The following is an 18,279-nucleotide window of genomic DNA, read 5'->3' as shown; positions in this document are numbered from 1 at the left end:
CGCAATATATTATCAGAAAAAAATTGGCACCAAGATTGAGAATAACCAGCGTCACTTAAATTGAATTCGTACGAAAAGAGACTGAACACAATCTAAGACCACATTGGCTACACATGACGTAAGAAACATAACTCCGTAAGGAGTGTCTGGTCTCCTCTTGTTAAGTACACTTCGAAAGGTTAGATTTTTTGTTGAGCACTGAGGACAAATTGGCGGTGGTCTTTGCCAAAATATTTGTTTGTTCTTCGTCTTAATGTTTTGTCACTGGTTGACAAAATCCTCCTTTTCTCACCTTTTTTACTTTATTTTTTCATTTATTATATCCTTTCCTCTCTTGGTTTCTTACGAAAAGAGACTAAATCATCAATCTGTTTAAAATTGCAATAATTGCATTAAGCGTGAAAACAAACACTTAAAAAACACACCAAATACATCTTAACTACTGGGCCAGTACCGACGACCAAGGAAGGTTCAGCTTTGACAAACGGGAATGATAAGCACGAATTTATTTTTCTGCATTTATAATGGGGTCAGCAATGCTGAATTTTTTAACTAAATAAGAGTTGCGGGTCCAAGGGGGAAAACGTAAAAGATATTTAGCGAACCGGAAGAATACTGAACGAATTTTTGACTAGTCAGAATTTAAGAGCATTTTCCAAAACGCGATATGTACAGATGATGTGGTAGAGCGACAGAGTTGACAGGATTCGAAAGAAGACGGTGGTTGAAGCGGAACTTATTCGTTACAAGAGAAGCATATGATAACCCAACTCTACGTTCAATGTAAGCAATTAATAATTGTCGCGTGTACATTACTGACAAACCAGTGGGAAGACCGAGGTAGGTGATATGATCTACTGGCTTATTCCTACTATTTCCGAGAGGAATATACCTAGGCGACGTTTGCTTCCAGTGAAGAATGCAACTCCGGACTTTTCAGCATTGAACTGAAGACCTAGTTTTTCATACTCAGATTGTAGCGTTGCGAAAATCTCGCTAATGCGCTGGATAGTGTGGCTCAAATTCAGAATGTCGTCTGCATAACATATGAGAGATAAATCAAGACCGACCAAAGATGATAGATGTGGGAACAGCTGACTGTGCATCAAGAACTTCATTATTGAAGAGTGAAGGGGAAGAACCTTTTTCGACGTTGACAAAAATATCAGGGGTTGGTGCATAGACTTGAGAGCCGTCAGCTTTCGATAATGGGTGAAGTATTAGGCGAACTTAAGACGACAATACATGTCTAGAAGGGCTCTGATATATGAAGGGCTCCCTCCATGTTTTGCTGCATGGAGTAGCGTAGCGGCGTGAATGAGAGAATCGAACGCTTTATGAACATCGCGCCCGGCTAAAACGAGAGTTTCACCTGATGTATCAGCATCGACCAATGTTTTCGCGACAACCGACAAAGCGCGGGCACAACCGAGACGTGGCTGGAATCCAAATTGATAAGGTGGAATACAGCATTTTGCGTTCAGATGGTCAAAAAACGAAGTTTGAAAAGCTTACAGAAGGTAAGCAATAACAATAACACCTATTTCAAACTCTTAACTTGACATTCAATCTCTCCACAAGTAATTTTAAATTGCATCTTTATTTGATTGATTTGACAATTTTAGAGTAATCTCTTCCTGATGCCCTTCAATACCTCCTTTACTCATCATAAAAAGTTTCCTATCGATGGTACTTTTTCCTACTTCGCTTCCCAGCAGTACAACTCATCAAGCAGAAAATAAGATCTGAACTTTCTTATTCTCTATTAGCATTGGATGAATGGGTTTGAAGAAAGACGTACTCTCAGGAAACTTCAAGAAGTAAAGGAAGCGAGAGGAGAGAGGAGACTACATCTTTCAGGAGAAAAACAGAAAGGGCACATAGATTATGCCACTATCATACCCAAACTTCGTATCTGAACTTAAGCGGATATATTAAAAGAAGGATTAACACGGCAAATCAGGAGGGTCAAAGTATGATTGACCATGCTTTTCCCTGCTAATTCTCTCTTTGAGAACAGCTTAGCAAACGGTGTAATAGCTGATTTTGATTTGTTGACAACAAAAATTGATAAAATCACATATCATTTCTTTAAAGTTCGTACTTATTGTGATTATTGACATTTTCTTTTCTTTATGATTGGGGTAAACGCCTTGAGTAGCTCGGATACATCTGAGCGAATATTGCTCACTAGTAAGCGCGAGCCTCCCTTCTACTCCCTTCTAACCAAAAATAATTGTGAATAATATGTCGGGATACGCTCCTGAGCACTACGATGTGTCTAGCTCCGTGATTCCCAACTTGGGGCGCAGACCCCACCAATGGGGCATGGCAATATTTTGGTGGGTTATGGGCAGGACGTGCACCCTTCGGCTGACTATGCTTAAAAGCCTTAATTTTGAAAGAAAAAAACATAACTAAACGTCACATTCAGATGCACTTAAAGAGCAAACAAGTTATATGATAGTACTACAAGGACGTTATACGTTGTATTATTAAAGACTTTTTCCACAAAATAAGTTTTTCGAAGAAAAGTAAAACTCTCCTTCAAACCAAAAATGAGCAGAAAAAAAAATCAAATAATCTACCAAGCATGAAACTACCAAAAATCAGCATCGATAAATAAATTTAACTCAAAACGACCAGAAATCAACATGAGTAGGGCTCAAACCCCTATGCCTTCCCAAGGCCAGAACATAATTTGCACTTTACTGAAAAAAATATAAATGTTTTTACTTTTATAACATTAATAAATCAAACAGTATTAACATTTTGATTAATAAACATCAGTAAATGTCTATTAAACTGACAATGCACATTCATTTGTATTTTTTCAGTAAAGTGCAAATTAATAATAAAAAATAAATAATACATTGTGCCAACATCGTTCTTTACTTAGGCAGCGCGATTGCACTTCCTATGATAAAAGGTGTTGTATTCAGACAATATTTATCATTAGTATACCAAGTTACCAAGATACCAAGTTAATGACCTTTTAAGCTCCCTTCAGGTAAATACACGTAAAACTTTGAACAGCAAAATGTAAACATCAAGAGAGGGCATCAGGATTTTAGAAATACCTAGGTGGGGCATAGCCCAAAATCGGCTGGGAACTACTGGTATACCTGCTTGTCTGGGGCGAACAATCGTTTCCACCCCCACAATCAATCTTTAGGTTTAGCCTTACTGCATTGCTACTACAACTACTACTAAAAACTCACAGTACCAAGTACCAAGCCGTACGAGGCCAGCACAGGTGCACACACTCCTCTACGTCAAATCATTTGAAGCTTCACTCTTTACCCCTTCCCAAAAAGCCTCAATCGGTACGGATTGTCTGCATATATGGCTTATATGCAAGTGCCCTAGTTCATCATTTGTGGATAAAGTTTTGCTGAGAAATCACAGATAACAGTTTATATGTGTAAGTTATGTGTTAAATCCTTAGAAGCGAATATGAAACCCACAATGTGTTGCTTATGCGAGAAGAATCTGCCTTCACAGCAGAAAAATACTTTCTCCAAAAATTGCTTAAAAACTCGCAAAACAAAACTGATTTTTTTTTGCCTCTAGTGATACTTGGGATCTTTTACCACGTTGCTATGAAAGAAAATGTTTATTTGGATTAACAGTCTTTAACTGCCATTGAAAACCCAAAATCTAAATAAACATTGAGCTAGTGAGTATAATATGATATATTTTCTTAGAAAAAATCGGATAATGTAGAGGAAATATATTTAAAAAAATACATTTTATGGCAGTTTAATTGTAAGCATATTAAAATGAGCACAAAGATATATTAGTAAGTAAAGTAAGCAAATTTGACATAAGATGCACAGTATCGGTAGCGCTTTCAAAGTCAGTTCAGAAACAACACAAAAAACCCACAATCTAATTAAACATTTGGCAACTGTAATATAACGTTCTTTCTGGGAACAAATTAAATCATATAAAACAAACGTGTTAAAAAAGAAACTGTATTTAGGGCAGATTACCTATGATATGACCGTAATTAAATTACGTAAAAAAAAAGATAAAAGATATGACAGTAATTAAATTAAACTAATTTGACTAAAGATGTAGTTAAATGAATGCTTTTTAGAGGTTTTGAGAGTTCAAGGTGCAAGAGTAGGTTTAAGAATAAGTGTTAAGAAGACTAAATCGCAAAGACAAGGAATAAGTGAAGGTGTGAAGAGGTGACATTGGGTAACGAGAACATCTATCAAGCGGACAGCTTCACTTACCTAGTAAAGACGGTGTGTGCAGCGAAGATGTTAAAATTAGAATGAACTTTTTGAGGTTTTGAGAGCTAAGGATGCAAGAATAAGTTTATGAATGGGTGTTAAGAAGGCCGAGTCGCTAAAATAAGGAATAAGTGTAAATGAAGAGGTGATATTGGGTAACGAGAAGATCTATCAAGCGGACAGCTTCACTTACCTAGTAAAGACGGTGTGTGCAGCGAAGATGTTAAAATTAGAATGAACTTTTTGAGGTTTTGAGAGCTAAGGATGCAAGAATAAGTTTATGAATGGGTGTTAAGAAGGCCGAGTCGCTAAAATAAGGAATAAGTGTAAATGAAGAGGTGATATTGGGTAACGAGAAGATCTATCAAGCGGACAGCTTCACTTACCTAGTAAAGACGGTGTGTGCAGCGAAGATGTTAAAATTAGAATGAACTTTTTGAGAGCTAAGGGTGCAAGAATAAGTTTAAGAATGGGTGTTAAGAAGGCTGCGTCGCTAAAATTAGGAATAAGTGAAAGTGAAGAGGTGATATTGGGTAACGAGAAGATCTATCAAGCGGACAGTTTCGCTAACCTAGTAAAGTCCGAGGGTGCAGCGAAGATGTTAATATTAGAATGAACTTTTTTAGGTTTTGAGAGCTAAGAGTGCAAGAATAAGTTTAAGAATGGGTGTTAAGAAGGCTGCGTCGCTAAAATTAGGAATAAGTGAAACTGAAGAGGTGATATTGGGTAACGAGAAGATCTATCAAGCGGACAGTTTCACTAACCTAGTAAAGTCAGAGGGTGCAGCGAAGATGTTAAAATTAGAATGAACGTTTTGAGGTTTTGAGAGCTAAGAGTGCAAGAATAAGTTTAAGAATGGGTGTTAAGAAGGCTGTGTCGCTAAAATTAGGAATAAGTGAAAGTGAAGAGGTGATATTGGGTAACGAGAAGATCTATCAAGCGGACAGTTTCACTAACCTAGTAAAGTCGGAGGGTGCAGAGAAGATGTTAAAATTAGAATGAACTTTTTGAGGTTTTGAGAGCTAAGAGTGCAAGAATAAGTTTAAGAATGGGTGTTAAGAAGGCTGTGTCGCTAAAATTAGGAATAAGTGAAAGTGAAGAGGTGATATTGGGTAACGAGAAGATCTATCAAGCGGACAGTTTCACTAACCTAGTAAAGTCGGAGGGTGCAGTGAAGATGTTAAAATTAGAATGAATTTTTTGAGGTTTTGAGAGCTAAGCGTGCAAGAATAAGTTTAAGAATGGGTGTTAAGAAGGCTGCGTCGCTAAAATTAGGAATAAGTGAAAGTGAAGAGGTGATATTGGGTAACGAGAAGATCTATCAAGCGGACAGTTTCGCTAACCTAGTAAAGTCGGAGGGTGCAGAGAAGATGTTAATATTAGAATGAACTTTTTGAGGTTTTGAGAGCTAAGAGTGGAAGAATAAGTTTAAGAATGGGTGTTAAGAAGGCTGCGTCGCTAAAATTAGGAATAAGTGAAACTGAAGAGGTGATATTGGGTAACGAGAAGATCTATCAAGAGGACATTTTCACTAACCTAGTAAATCGGAGAGTGCAGCGAAGATGTTAAAATTAGAATGAACTTGTAGAGGTTTTGAGAGTCCAAGGTGCAAGAATAAGTTTAAGAATAGGTGTAAGAAGGCCAAGTCGCTAAAATTAGGAATAAGTGAAAGTGAAGAGGTGATATTGGGTAACGAGAAGATCTATCAAGCGGACAGTTTCACTAACCTAGTAAAGTCGGAGGGTGCAGCGAAGATGTTAGAATTAGAATGAACTTGTAGAGGTTTTGAGAGTCCAAGGTGCAAGAATAAGTTTAAGAATAGGTGTAAGAAGGCCAAGTCGGTAAAATTAGAAATAAGTGAAAGTGAAGAGGTGATATTGGGTAACGAGAAGATCTATGAAGCGGAATGTTTCACTAACCTAGTAAAGTCGGAGGGTGCAGCGAAGATGTTAAAATTAGAATGAACTTTTTGAGGTTTTGAGAGCTAAGGGTGCAAGAATAAGTTTAAGAATGGGTGTTAAGAAGGCTGAGTCGCTAAAATTAGGAATAAGTGAAAGTGAAGAGGTGATATTGGGTACGAGAAGATCTATCAAGCGGACAGTTTCACTAACCTAATAAATTCGGAGGGTGCAGCGAAGATGTTAAAATTAGAATGAACTTGTAGAGGTTTTGAGAGTCCAAGGTGCAAGAATAAGTTTAAGAATAGGTGTAAGAAGGCTAAGTCGCTAAAATTAGGAATAAGTGAAAGTGAAGAGGTGATATTGGGTAACGAGAAGATCTATCAAGCGGACAGTTTCACTAACCTAGTAAAGACGGCGTGTGCAGCGAAGATGTTAAAATTAGAATGAACTTTTTGAGGTTTTGAGAGCTAAGAGTGCAAGAATAAGTTTAAGAATGGGTGTTAAGAAGGCTGCGTCGCTAAAATTAGGAATAAGTGAAAGTGAAGAGGTGATATTGGGTAACGAGAAGATCTATCAAGCGGACAGTTTCACTAACCTAGTAAAGTCGGAGGGTGCAGCGAAGATGTTAAAATTAGAATGAACTTTTTGAGGTTTTGAGAGCTAAGGGTGCAAGACTAAGTTTAAGAATGGGTGTTAAGAAGGCTGCGTCGCTAAAATTAGGAATAAGTGAAAGTGAAGAGGTGATATTGGGTAACGAGAAGATCTATCGAGCGGACAGTTTCACTAACCTAGTAAAGTCGGAGGGTACAGCGAAGATGTTAAAATTAGAATGAACTTTTTGAGGTTTTGAGAGTCCAAGGTGCAAGAATAAGTTTAAGAATAGGTGTAAGAAGGCTAAGTCGCTAAAATTAGGAATAAGTGAAAGTGAAGAGGTGATATTGGGTAACGAAAAGATCTATCAAGCGGAAAGTTTCACTAACCTAGTAAAGTCGGAGGGTGCAGCGAAGATGTTAAAATTAGAATGAACTTTTTGAGGTTTTGAGAGCTAAGGGTGCCAGAATAAGTTTAAGAATGGGTGTTAAGAAGGCTGAGTCGCTAAAATTAGGATTAAGTGAAAGTGAAGAGGTGATATTGGGTAACGAGATGATCTATCAAGCGGAAAGTTTCACTAACCTAGTAAAGTCCGAGGGTGCAGCGAAGATTTTAGAATTAGAATGATCTTGTAGAGGTTTTGAGAGTAAAAGGTGAAATAATAAGTTTAAGAATAGGTGTAAGAAGGCTAAGTCGCTAAAATTAGGAATAAGTGAAAATGAAGAGGTGATATTGGGTAACGAGAAGATCTATCAAGCGGACAGTTTCACTAACCTAGTAAAGACCATGTGTGCAGCGAAGATGTTAAAATTCGAATGAACTTTTTGAGGTTTTGAGAGTCCAAGGTGCAAGAATAAGATTAAGAATAGGTGTAAGAAGGCTAAGTCGCTAAAATTAGGAATAAGTGAAAGTGAAGAGGTGATATTGGGTAACGAGAAGATCCATCAAGCGGACAGTTTCACTAACCTAGTAAAGACGGTGTGTGCACCGAAGATGTTAAAATTAGAATGAACTTTTTGAGGTTTTGAGAGCTAAGAGTGCAAGAATAAGTTTAAGAATGTGTGTTAAGAAGGCTGAGTCGCTAAAATTAGGAATAAGTGAAAGTGAAGAGGTGATATTGGGTAACGAGATGATCTATCAAGCGGACAGTTTCACTAACCTAGTAAAGTCGGATGGTGCAGCGACGATGTTAAAATTAGAATGAACTTTTTGAGGTTTTGAGAGTCCAAGGTGCAAGAATATGTTTATGAATAGGTGTAAGAAGGCTAAGTCGCTAAAATTAGGAATAAGTGAAAGTGAAGAGGTGGTATTGGGTAACGAGAAGATCTATCAAGCGGACAGTTTCACTAACCTAGTAAAGTCGGAGGGTGCAGCGAAGATGTTAAAATTACAATGAACTTTTTGAGGTTTTGAGAGTCCAAGGTGCAAGAATAAGTTTAAGAATAGGTGTAAGAAGGCTAAGTCACTAAAATTAGGAATAAGTGAAAGTGAAGAGGTGGTATTGGGTAACGAGAAGATCTATCAAGCGGACAGTTTCAGTAACCTAGTAAAGACGGTGTGTGCACCGAAGATGTTAAAATTAGAATGAACTTTTTGAGGTTTTGAGAGCTAAGAGTGCAAGAATAAATTTAAGAATGGGTGTTAAGAAGGCTGAGTCGCTAAAATTAGGAATACGTGAAAGTGAAGAGGTGATATTGGGTAACGAGAAGATCTATCAAGCGGACAGTTTCACTAACCTAGTAAAGTCGGAGGGTGCAGCGAAGATGTTAAAATTAGAATGAACTTTTTGAGGTTTTGAGAGTCCAAGGTGCAAGAATAAGTTTAAGAATAGGTGTAAGAAGGCTAAGTCGCTAAAATTAGGAATAAGTGAAAGTGAAGAGGTGATATTGGGTAACGAGAAGATCAATCAAGCGGACAGTTTCACTAACCTAGTAAAGACGGAGTGTGCACCGAAGATGTTAAAATTAGAATGAACTTTTTGAGGTTTTGAGAGCTAAGAGTGCAAGAATAAGTTTAAGAATGGGTGTTAAGAAGGCTCAGTCGCTAAAATTAGGAATAAGTGAAAGTGAAGAGGTGATATTGGGTAACGAGAAGATCTATCAAGCGGACAGTTTCACTAACCTAGTAAAGTCGGAGGGTGCAGCGAAGATGTTAAAATTAGAATGAAATAGTAGAGGTTTTGAGAGTCCAAGGTGCAAGAATAAGTTTAAGAATAGGTGTAAGAAGGCTAAGTCGCTAAAATTAGGAATAAGTGAAAGTGAAGAGGTGGTATTGGGTAACGAGAAGATCTATCAAGCGGACAGTTTCACTAACCTAGTAAAGACCATGTGTGCAGCGAAGATGTTAAAATTCGAATGAACTTTTTGAGGTTTTGAGAGTCCAATGTGCAAGAATAAGTTTAAGAATAGGTGTAAGAAGGCCAAGTCGCTAAAATTAGGAATAAGTGAAAGTGAAGAGGTGATATTGGGTAACGAGAAGATCTATCAAGCGGACAGTTTCACTAACCTAGTAAAGTCGGAGGGTGCAGCGAAGATGTTAAAATTAGAATGAACTTTTTGAGGTTTTGAGAGCTAAGGGTGCAAGAATAAGTTTAAGAATGGGTGTTAAGAAGGCTGAGTCGCTAAAATTAGGATTAAGTGAAAGTGAAGAGGTGATATTGGGTAACGAGAAGATCTATCAAGCGGACAGTTTCACTAACCTAGTAAAGACGGTGTGTGCACCGAAGATGTTAAAATTAGAATGAACTTTTTGAGGTTTTGAGAGCTAAGAGTGCAAGAATAAGTTTAAGAATGGGTGTTAAGAAGGCTTAGTCGCTAAAATTAGGAAAAAGTGAAAGTGAAGAGGTGATATTGGGTAACGAGATGATCTATCAAGCGGACAGTTTCACTAAACTAGTAAAGTCGGAGGGTACAGCGAAGATGTTAAAATTAGAATGATCTTTTTGAGGTTTTGAGAGTCCAAGGTGCAAGAATAAGTTTAAGATTAGGTGTAAGAAGGCTAAGTCGCTAAAATTAGGAATAAGTGAAAGTGAAGAGGTGATATTGGGTAACGAGAAGATCCATCAAGCGGACAGTTTCACTAACCTAGTAAAGACGGTGTGTGCAGCGAAGATGTTAAAATTAGAATGAACTTTTTGAGGTTTTGAGAGCTAAGAGTGCAAGAATAAGTTTAAGAATGGGTGTTAAGAAGGCTGAGTCGCTAAAATTAGGAATAAGTGAAAGTGAAGAGGTGATATTGGGTAACGAGATGATCTATCAAGCGGACAGTTTCACTAACCTAGTAAAGTCGGAGGGTGCAGCGAAGATGTTAAAATTAGAATGAACTTGTAGAGGTTTTGAGAGTCCAAGGTGCAAGAATAAGTTTAAGAATAGGTGTAAGAAGGCTAAGTCGCTAAAATTAGGAATAAGTGAAAATGAAGAGGTGATATTGGGTAACGAAAAGATCTATCAAGCGGAAAGTTTCACTAACCTAGTAAAGTCGGAGGGTGCAGCGAAGATGTTAAAATTAGAATGAACTTTTTGAGGTTTTGAGAGCTAAGGGTGCAAGAATAAGTTTAAGAATGGGTGTTAAGAAGGCTTAGTCGCTAAAATTAGGAAAAAGTGAAATTGAAGAGGTGATATTGGGTAACGAGAAGATCTATCAAGCGGACAGTTTCACTAACCTAGTAAAGTCGGAGGGTGCAGCGAAGATGTTAAAATTAGAATGATCTTGTAGAGGTTTTGAGAGTCCAAGGTGCAAGAATAAGTTTAAGAATAGGTGTAAGAAGGCTAAGTCGCTAAAATTAGGAATAAGTGAAAGTGAAGAGGTGATATTGGGTAACGAGAAGATCTATCAAGCGGACAGTTTCACTTACCTAGTAAAGTCGGAGGGTGCAGCGAAGATGTTAAAATTAGAATGAACTTGTAGAGGTTTTGAGAGTCCAAGGTGCAAGAATAAGTTTAAGAATAGGTGTAAGAAGGCTAAGTCGGTAAAATTAGAAATAAGTGAAAGTGAAGAGGTGATATTGGGTAACGAGAAGATCTATGAAGCGGAATGTTTCACTAACCTAGTAAAGTCGGAGGGTGCAGCGAAGATGTTCAAGTTAGAATAACCCAGGGTGTTATTTCACAGTCGAAAAAAAATTTTGGAAGAATAGCAAGATAAGTTTGCGAACCAAGATTAGAATATTGTAAGCTACAGTGCTCACAGTGGTCAAGTATGGCTGTGAAGCGTGGGCGCTCCGGAAGACAGATGAGGATTTGCTAGATGTTTTCGCAGTGAAATTGTCTACGGATTGTTTTGGGCACCCGACTGACTGCCATATTTCAAACAGTAAGCTTTACAAAAAACGTGTTGCAATCCCGCTTTCTAGGGCTATAATAAAAGAAAAATTGAGATGGCTAGGACACATTCTTCAAATGAAGAATGATCAAATTGTCAAAGATAGCCCTCGTCGGCCAACTGTCTAGGGCCAAACGCAAAGCAGGTCGTCCCCGAATTGGGTGGGGGGATGCTGTAAGAAAAGATTTAAAGGAAATGGAAACTTCTTGGAAGGGAATAAAGGGGGAGGTTTTGAATAGAATCGGATGGAGGAGGAGCGCGTGTGGCTGTGTTGGCCTCAGGCGGCTCGGTGCTGCAGTGAGTTGTTAGTAGTAGTAGTAGTAGTATACAATTCATTGTATATATTTACATATTGGGGTAAAGTTCATTTATGACACAAAGTGTAATATTTGGATTCAGGATGAGATTCTGATTCTAAATATGTTTATTTCTTAGCTATCTCAATATTGCGGAACTTTTCCTGTGGTGGCGTTAATACTTCAGTACCCAAATCTTATTTTATCTTATCAATTAAAAAAACAACTAATTTTGGACCTTTTACCTACGAGCACAAAGATATATAAGCATGCAAATTAAGCAAATTTTATACATAAAAAAGCACAACATTGGCAATGGTTTCATTGACAAAAGATATGCAATATTGGTAACGGTTTCAAAGTGAATCCAAGCATAGCGTATCCTCTCCATCAATCGCTATGAAGTGCAAACCTCTTATAGGAAAAGCAGAAATTACTGTGTATGTAGCCTACCTTCATTAATCTATGTTATGAGGAATTAATGGGTTCTAAAAAAGGTGGTCAAGCCAGGAACTGTTTTTTCAAATGGGTTTTGAGTTTCTAGCAAGACGTAAACACAATTTTTTGTTAAGGTTCCAGAAATTGCCTTCTTTCTTTTTTGCTTATTTTGCCCAACCTCCACCAAATAAAAAAAGCAGATAAGCAAAGAAACTGTCTTAAAAGGGTTTGTTATGACAGTCACGACCACAGAATAAAGCGCATTCCTGTATACGCTTGACAAAACTGTGGCGTTTGGCAAAAAGGGCCTAAGTCCACTTTTTCCAAAAATGAGTTAAAGTACATGGTTCGAAAGAGTGCAAAGAGATCTATCGATTGATCTATTCCAAATGGGCTTATCGTAAATTCTGACCGAGTTATAAATTGTTCCAAAAAGACATAAAAAAAAGCGTAAGTCCCTTTTCTTCTAAGTAGCAAACATTTCAGCAATTTGGACATATCCAGTGAATTCCGATGAAAAAGTTAACAAGGAATTAGTCTTTAAAGTTTCAAGTTTCTTAAATTCTGATCTTTCAGAAAGATTTTTTTCGTTGTGCGTTTTTATTTTCATTTTGCTCTCCTACAAAATTAGGAAAGGTGGACTTATGTCCTTTTTGCAAAACACCACAAAAAACAGAAGAAAGGAAATTGTGCTATTTTGTAAAGGAGGTGATTTTCATCTAAATACCAAAATTGTGTAATGAACCAACTTTTTCCGCGACCTGTTAGAATGTTTCTACTTATAAAAGCTTAATACATGATTAGCTAAATAAAAGGTTACAGATGTGACAAGCGTCAATTGACGTGTTTTCTTATCTTACACCTTGGATACCGTATCACTGACGGACAATGGGAAAAGGGAGGATTATTATGGAATTATTTTTGTTCCCAATCGAATATCATTATGATTACCTTTTTATCTGATAAATCTTAGCAACTGTTATTTCCCAGGAGAAAAAATGACCAATTTCTTACAATGCTCCAACAAATGAAGTCAATAATTAAAAAAAAAGAAAAGAAAGTTAAGATGAAATGCAGAAGAACCATATCGGTACTAAAAAAAAATAAAACATAAAAAAACGCATTCCTTTTTTTGTATGAACTTTCCAATAATTTGTCTGTCTAAGAAAAATTTAACAACAAATACATCTCTTTTTCTTTGCAGGGGGCATCATTTTTTTTTAGGGGGGAGGACATTTCAGAGCAAGACTTCTTTAGCGGAAAAATGCCAAGCTACTTAAACAATTTTTGCGCTCCTTTCGTCTTGACACCTTCCGAGTTCACCTCTGTTAGCACGGAACTTCATTCTAAATTGCAAATTAAATAAAAAAAACAAGTTTTTTAAACTGAAAGTAAGGAACGACGTTAAAACTTAAAACGAACAGAAATTATTCCGTATATGAAGGGGGCTGTCCCCTCCTCAACGCCTTGCTCTTTACGCTAAAGTTTGACTCTGTCTCACAACTTTATTTTTTAAAACAATAAAAAAACTTTAGCGTAAAGAGCAAGGCGTTGAGGAGGGGACAGCCTCCTTCATATACGGAATAATTTCTGTTCGTTTTAAGTTTTAACGTCGTTCCTTACTTTCAGTTAAAAAAACTTGTTTTTTTTATTTAATTTTTGAACGTTTTTTAATTAATAAAGGTTTTGATTTTTGCTCACCGTATATGAATAATTAAAAAAAATTTGAATATTATATTTTGTTAAACTTCTTTATAGAAACTTGTTTAATTTTATTTAAGAACGTTTTTATTAGTAATAAATATACGTAACTTAGAATTAACTTACGTAACGAACTTCTATATTCATAAATTTTTAACACGTATATTAGGGGGTTCGCCCCCTAGTCAATACCCTGCTCTTTAAACTATAGTTCGATTTTTTTTTCCAGTTCTTTAAAAATAACCTCTTAATCACAATCAGTTGATCAGTTGAAAAACTTGTTTTTTTTATTTAATTCCTGATCTTTTTCTTTAATAATGCTGGGAAATCCGGCACCCCCTTCATAGCAATGTCCCTTCCCCCATAAAAACTTCCTTCATGGAAAGATCCTTCCATATAGCCCCCGGCCCTCTCCTTCCCCACCTACCAGACAAAAATCTCCTCTGAAAAAGTCTGTATACTTACCAATAACCAATACTATATGTTAACATTGAGTAAAGTTCATAGCTTTCAGCCCTCCCCCTGGGGACTTTGGAAGATCAAGTCATCCTAAAAGACATTTTTATCATATTTTCGACCATGCTGAACAAAATGGCTATCTTAAAATTTTGATTGGGTGACTTTGGGAAAAAAATTAGCGTGGGAGGGGGCCTAGTTGCCCTCCATTTTTTTTTGTCACTTAAAAATGGCACTAGAACTTTTAATTTCCTTTCCAATGAGCCCTCCCACGATATTCTAGGACCACTGGGTCAATGCGATCACCCCTGGGGAAAAAAAAAAACAAACAAACAAACAAACAAACAAATAAACACGCATCCGTGATCTTTCTTCTGGCAAAAAATGGAAAATACCACATTTTTGTAGATAGGAGCTTGAAACCTCTACAGTAGGGTTCTCTGATACGCTGAATATGATGGTGTGATTTTCATTAGGGTTCTATAGCTTTTAGGGGGTCTTTCCCCTTTTTTCGAAAATCAGCAAAATATTCTCAGGCGCGTAACTTTTGATGGGTAAGATTAAACTTAATGAAACTTATATATTTGAAATCAGAATTAAAATCTGATTCTTTTGATGTATCTATTGGTATCAAAATCCCGTTTTTTAGAGTTTCGGTTACCATTGAGCCGGGTCGCTCCTTACTTACAGTTCGTTACCACGAACTGTTTGAAAAAGAAATTCACTAGTTGGACTATGGTTTTACTGAAATTTCCAATATTCGCTAAAACGTTGAATTTAGCATAGCAACAAAAGAAGCGTTCTTAGACGAGAAACAGAACTGCCACGTCCGTATGTAATCGTGCATAAGACTTCCTTGTCAAAAAATGAAATATTTTACTAGGACGGGTTAAGACATGCATATAGGCAGAAGCTTTTGGCTCATACCCTGCCTCCCACCCCAAAAAAAAATACCTGAAATGTTTTGCGATAAAGCTGTAATGCCTTATAATTTTTTTTTTTTCATGAAATTTTTTTTTTTTTTCATTCGTTTTCTTTCCGAGCTATATCCTCCTCTTAACAATACCCTACATACACGCATAGTACAATAATAATTTGAAAATAATAGCAATTTTAAGGATCGAAAAATTCATATTACTACTACTATTACTACTTATAGCTCATTGCATTACTAAGCTGCCTGATGCTAACATGACTGCGCACGCTCCTCCTGCAACCCAATCTATTCAAAGCTCCCGTGTTCCAACTCTCCCAAGAAGTTCTCATTTCCTTAAATCCTTTCTTGCAACCTCTTCCCATTCCCCCTGCTTTCCGCTTGGCCCTAGATGGATGGCCAAAAAGTATGATCTTCGGCAATCTGTCATCCTAACCAATTCATACTAACCAATTTTTATATTTAAAAGTCATGTTTTTGGTCGTACTTACACAGCTCTGAGGGTAACGATTGGTCTGCCAAAATCATTGAAACTTTCTTCGATATCAATAATATGGTCTGGGACTTCGGTAAATTCTGGCGCACGTCGATTGGAGGAAACAACCTTGATATTCACTTGTGCTGTTGTTTCGTTACTGGGTGTCCCACCGTCGCGTGCAGCAGCAACCAACTCAAATTGGTAATCCACTTTCTCAGCCTTCGAATATAAAAAAAGGAAGAAATTCAAAAATAAATGTCAATAGATTCACAGAAAGAAATTAAATAACACCTAGATAAGATAAGATTTTATTAATTGTCAATACAAATACAATAAAACACTGTGCTAGCCCCGCCCCCCCCCCAAAGGCTCTTTGGCCTGTAATCAGGGGAGTATATACGGAATACAAACTCAGAGAACAACAGCCAATTACTTACTGAGATAAAAAAAAAGAAAAAAAAGTACAAAAAAAAACAAACAAATGAAACATCAATAAAGCATAACATAATTCATTTCTATGCATATTATTCTCAAATCATGTGATCTTCATACCCTTCTACAATCTACTGGTCACGATCAGATTATACATAAAAAAAAAAACAGAAACGAAAAAACAATTAAATGAAAAACTATTGCCAACCATTCAAAACCATTCGAAAACCAAATTGAATATCGTTAAAAAAATCTTTAGAAGTAAGAAAATTATTAAGACAAGAAAGCATCGCCTTCTCAAATATTTTTCTAAACACAGACAACAAAGAAATTGGCCGATAGTTGGCTGGATCATTTCGTGTCCCCCCTTATATAATATGATGACTCGAGCAGGCTTGAGACTACTCAGGAAAACCTGATGGGCGTAACTGATGAGACAAGTCGCGATTTTGTGGGAAGGATGTTATGACGTTTCGTACTTGTGACGGTTCGCCGAAATGGTAGCACCCCGATTTTGTCATAAATCCTAGGGTTTTTAGAAGATTTTGTGAAATCATCATTTTGAGAAAATTCTCTGCCATGGCAAACATAGGGAATAAATAGTCAAATAAGCTGTGCGAGGGATCCTAACACATTGTTTGAGGGACCCTAATAGATTCAATTACCACGGAAACCGGAAAAATCCAATTCAGGATTGACCACGACAAAATTTCATTATTTATAACTAGGCTTGTAATCTTCGATCAGCATTGTTGTGAATTATTCAAATAGACCGAGTGTGTACCCTGAATGCGTTATATATAAGCTTTTATTGAAAATGAAACAGCTAATGCGATATGAGATCAAAGCAGGGAAGATTTGACTACAAAACCATACCTTACACCCATAAAAAGTGTTTGACAGAGATAGAAAGAGAGAAAATATCAGAAATTGCCTAATAGATGGTAAAATAGAAGAACTAAAACTTTAAACTAATGAACGAAGCTACGTCAGTGAATTGCATAGGTTCGAGGTTCCATTCAATTTACTTAAAGGAAAAACACCAAATTAAAGATACAAGTACGACAGCTATTATATTATATCTAAAAATATAATATAATATTATATAAATTGACATATTATTTTAATATTACATTAATAGATTTTTTATAATAATACTGAATTTTTTATACTATAAACAAATGAATTTCTTATTAATATTTTTATTAATATTAATAAAAAGATTAATAATTTCTCTATATACTATATATACAGAGAGACTACTGCAACCAAGAAACCGTCACAGTGTTAGTCCGCCTGCATTCAACCCACTGGTTGAATCCGGCTTCTTTTATTGGGCGAGAATCTGCTTCACTTCTTGGCTCTTTGCCCTGAATTACAGGATTTAAGAAAAGGATTATTTCTAGCAGTTTGGGGTCAAGTGAGCGGTTGGTCTCAGTAATGGGATCATAATTTTATGGGATAATAAGAAAAGATTGCTAAATATATTAAACTGGGAAAGATCTACAGAGAGACATTTTTGCAAAAGGAGGAGGGGCTCGAAGTATTTTACTTTCCCTTTTTAATGTCATGACCCTTGTGGGTTTATCACGTGTGCAACATTTTATGTAATTATTTGACATATTTTTATGGTAATATTTGCTTTATATTTTTTAATGTTTATGTTATGTACCATATTTTTTTATGTGTGTTATTATCATGTGCTATTATTTTGTGTGAGTTTTTTTTTTTTTTTTTTTTCGTCGCCCAAATAGTCTTTTGTTGCAATAAATATATACCTACCTACCTATCCATTATTTTTGCACTAAAAAGCTTTTAATTTATTTTTCAATGTCCCATTAATATATATTGCCCGTTTATAATGTTTTCGGGTACTTGTGTATTATTTGGTACAAACTCGAAAATGTGGATCTACAGATACAACAATAACCGGTTTTTACCTGTCAGTATCCGAAGAAAATTAGCTTAGCCTCAGTTGAAATCTACGTTGTAGGTATATTTTTACTGAATATTTTATGTATAGAGATGGTATTTTGATTGGGTTAAGTTTGATATTTAATATAATGCGTTCTGTGCGACCCCCTACAATAATTATTTGTTGAAGTTTTCATAATTTTTTATTATGATTAACCAAACTTCATTTCTCGAGTGTGCACCAAATAATACACAAGTACCTATTTTCGTTTCAATTGCCAAGTACTATTCTCACAGGCTGCGAAAACCAGGGTTCATTCCCTTTTCAAAGATTCCCGACTATTACTAGCAAAACTGTACAAATACGTAGCAGCATTAAATCGTCTGAATGGCAACATTGTCAAATTCAGCATGTGGATTAAATAATTCATCCATTTTCTGAAAGTAATGTCAAATTGTGTCAAATTCAGTCAAAATTCGGCAACACTGCCAAATTCAGTATGTGGACCAAATAATTCATCTGCTTTCTGTAAGTAATGTCAAAGTCTGTCGAACTTCGACAACACTGTAAAAT

At 36.3% G+C, this 18,279-nt stretch overlaps 1 protein-coding gene across 1 annotated transcript in view; it reads right to left on the bottom strand.

Moving 5' to 3' along the window:
• The window catches only part of shg (DE-cadherin), a 239,108-nt gene that overhangs the window by 85,992 nt on the left and 134,837 nt on the right, over positions 1 to 18,279 (bottom strand). Inside the window, exon 9 of the mRNA XM_089088478.1 lies at positions 15,373 to 15,578. Within this exon, the coding sequence (XP_088944604.1) occupies positions 15,373 to 15,578 (206 nt within the window). The remainder of the gene's footprint in view (positions 1 to 15,372; positions 15,579 to 18,279) is intronic.

Source organism: Artemia sp. Qi Xiang Cuo, chromosome 4, assembly GCF_049724085.1.
Source record: "Artemia sp. Qi Xiang Cuo chromosome 4, ASM4972408v1, whole genome shotgun sequence".
In the NCBI taxonomy this organism is placed as follows: Eukaryota; Metazoa; Arthropoda; class Branchiopoda; order Anostraca; family Artemiidae; genus Artemia; species Artemia sp. Qi Xiang Cuo.
This window is presented reverse-complemented; position numbering and strand designations above follow the sequence as displayed.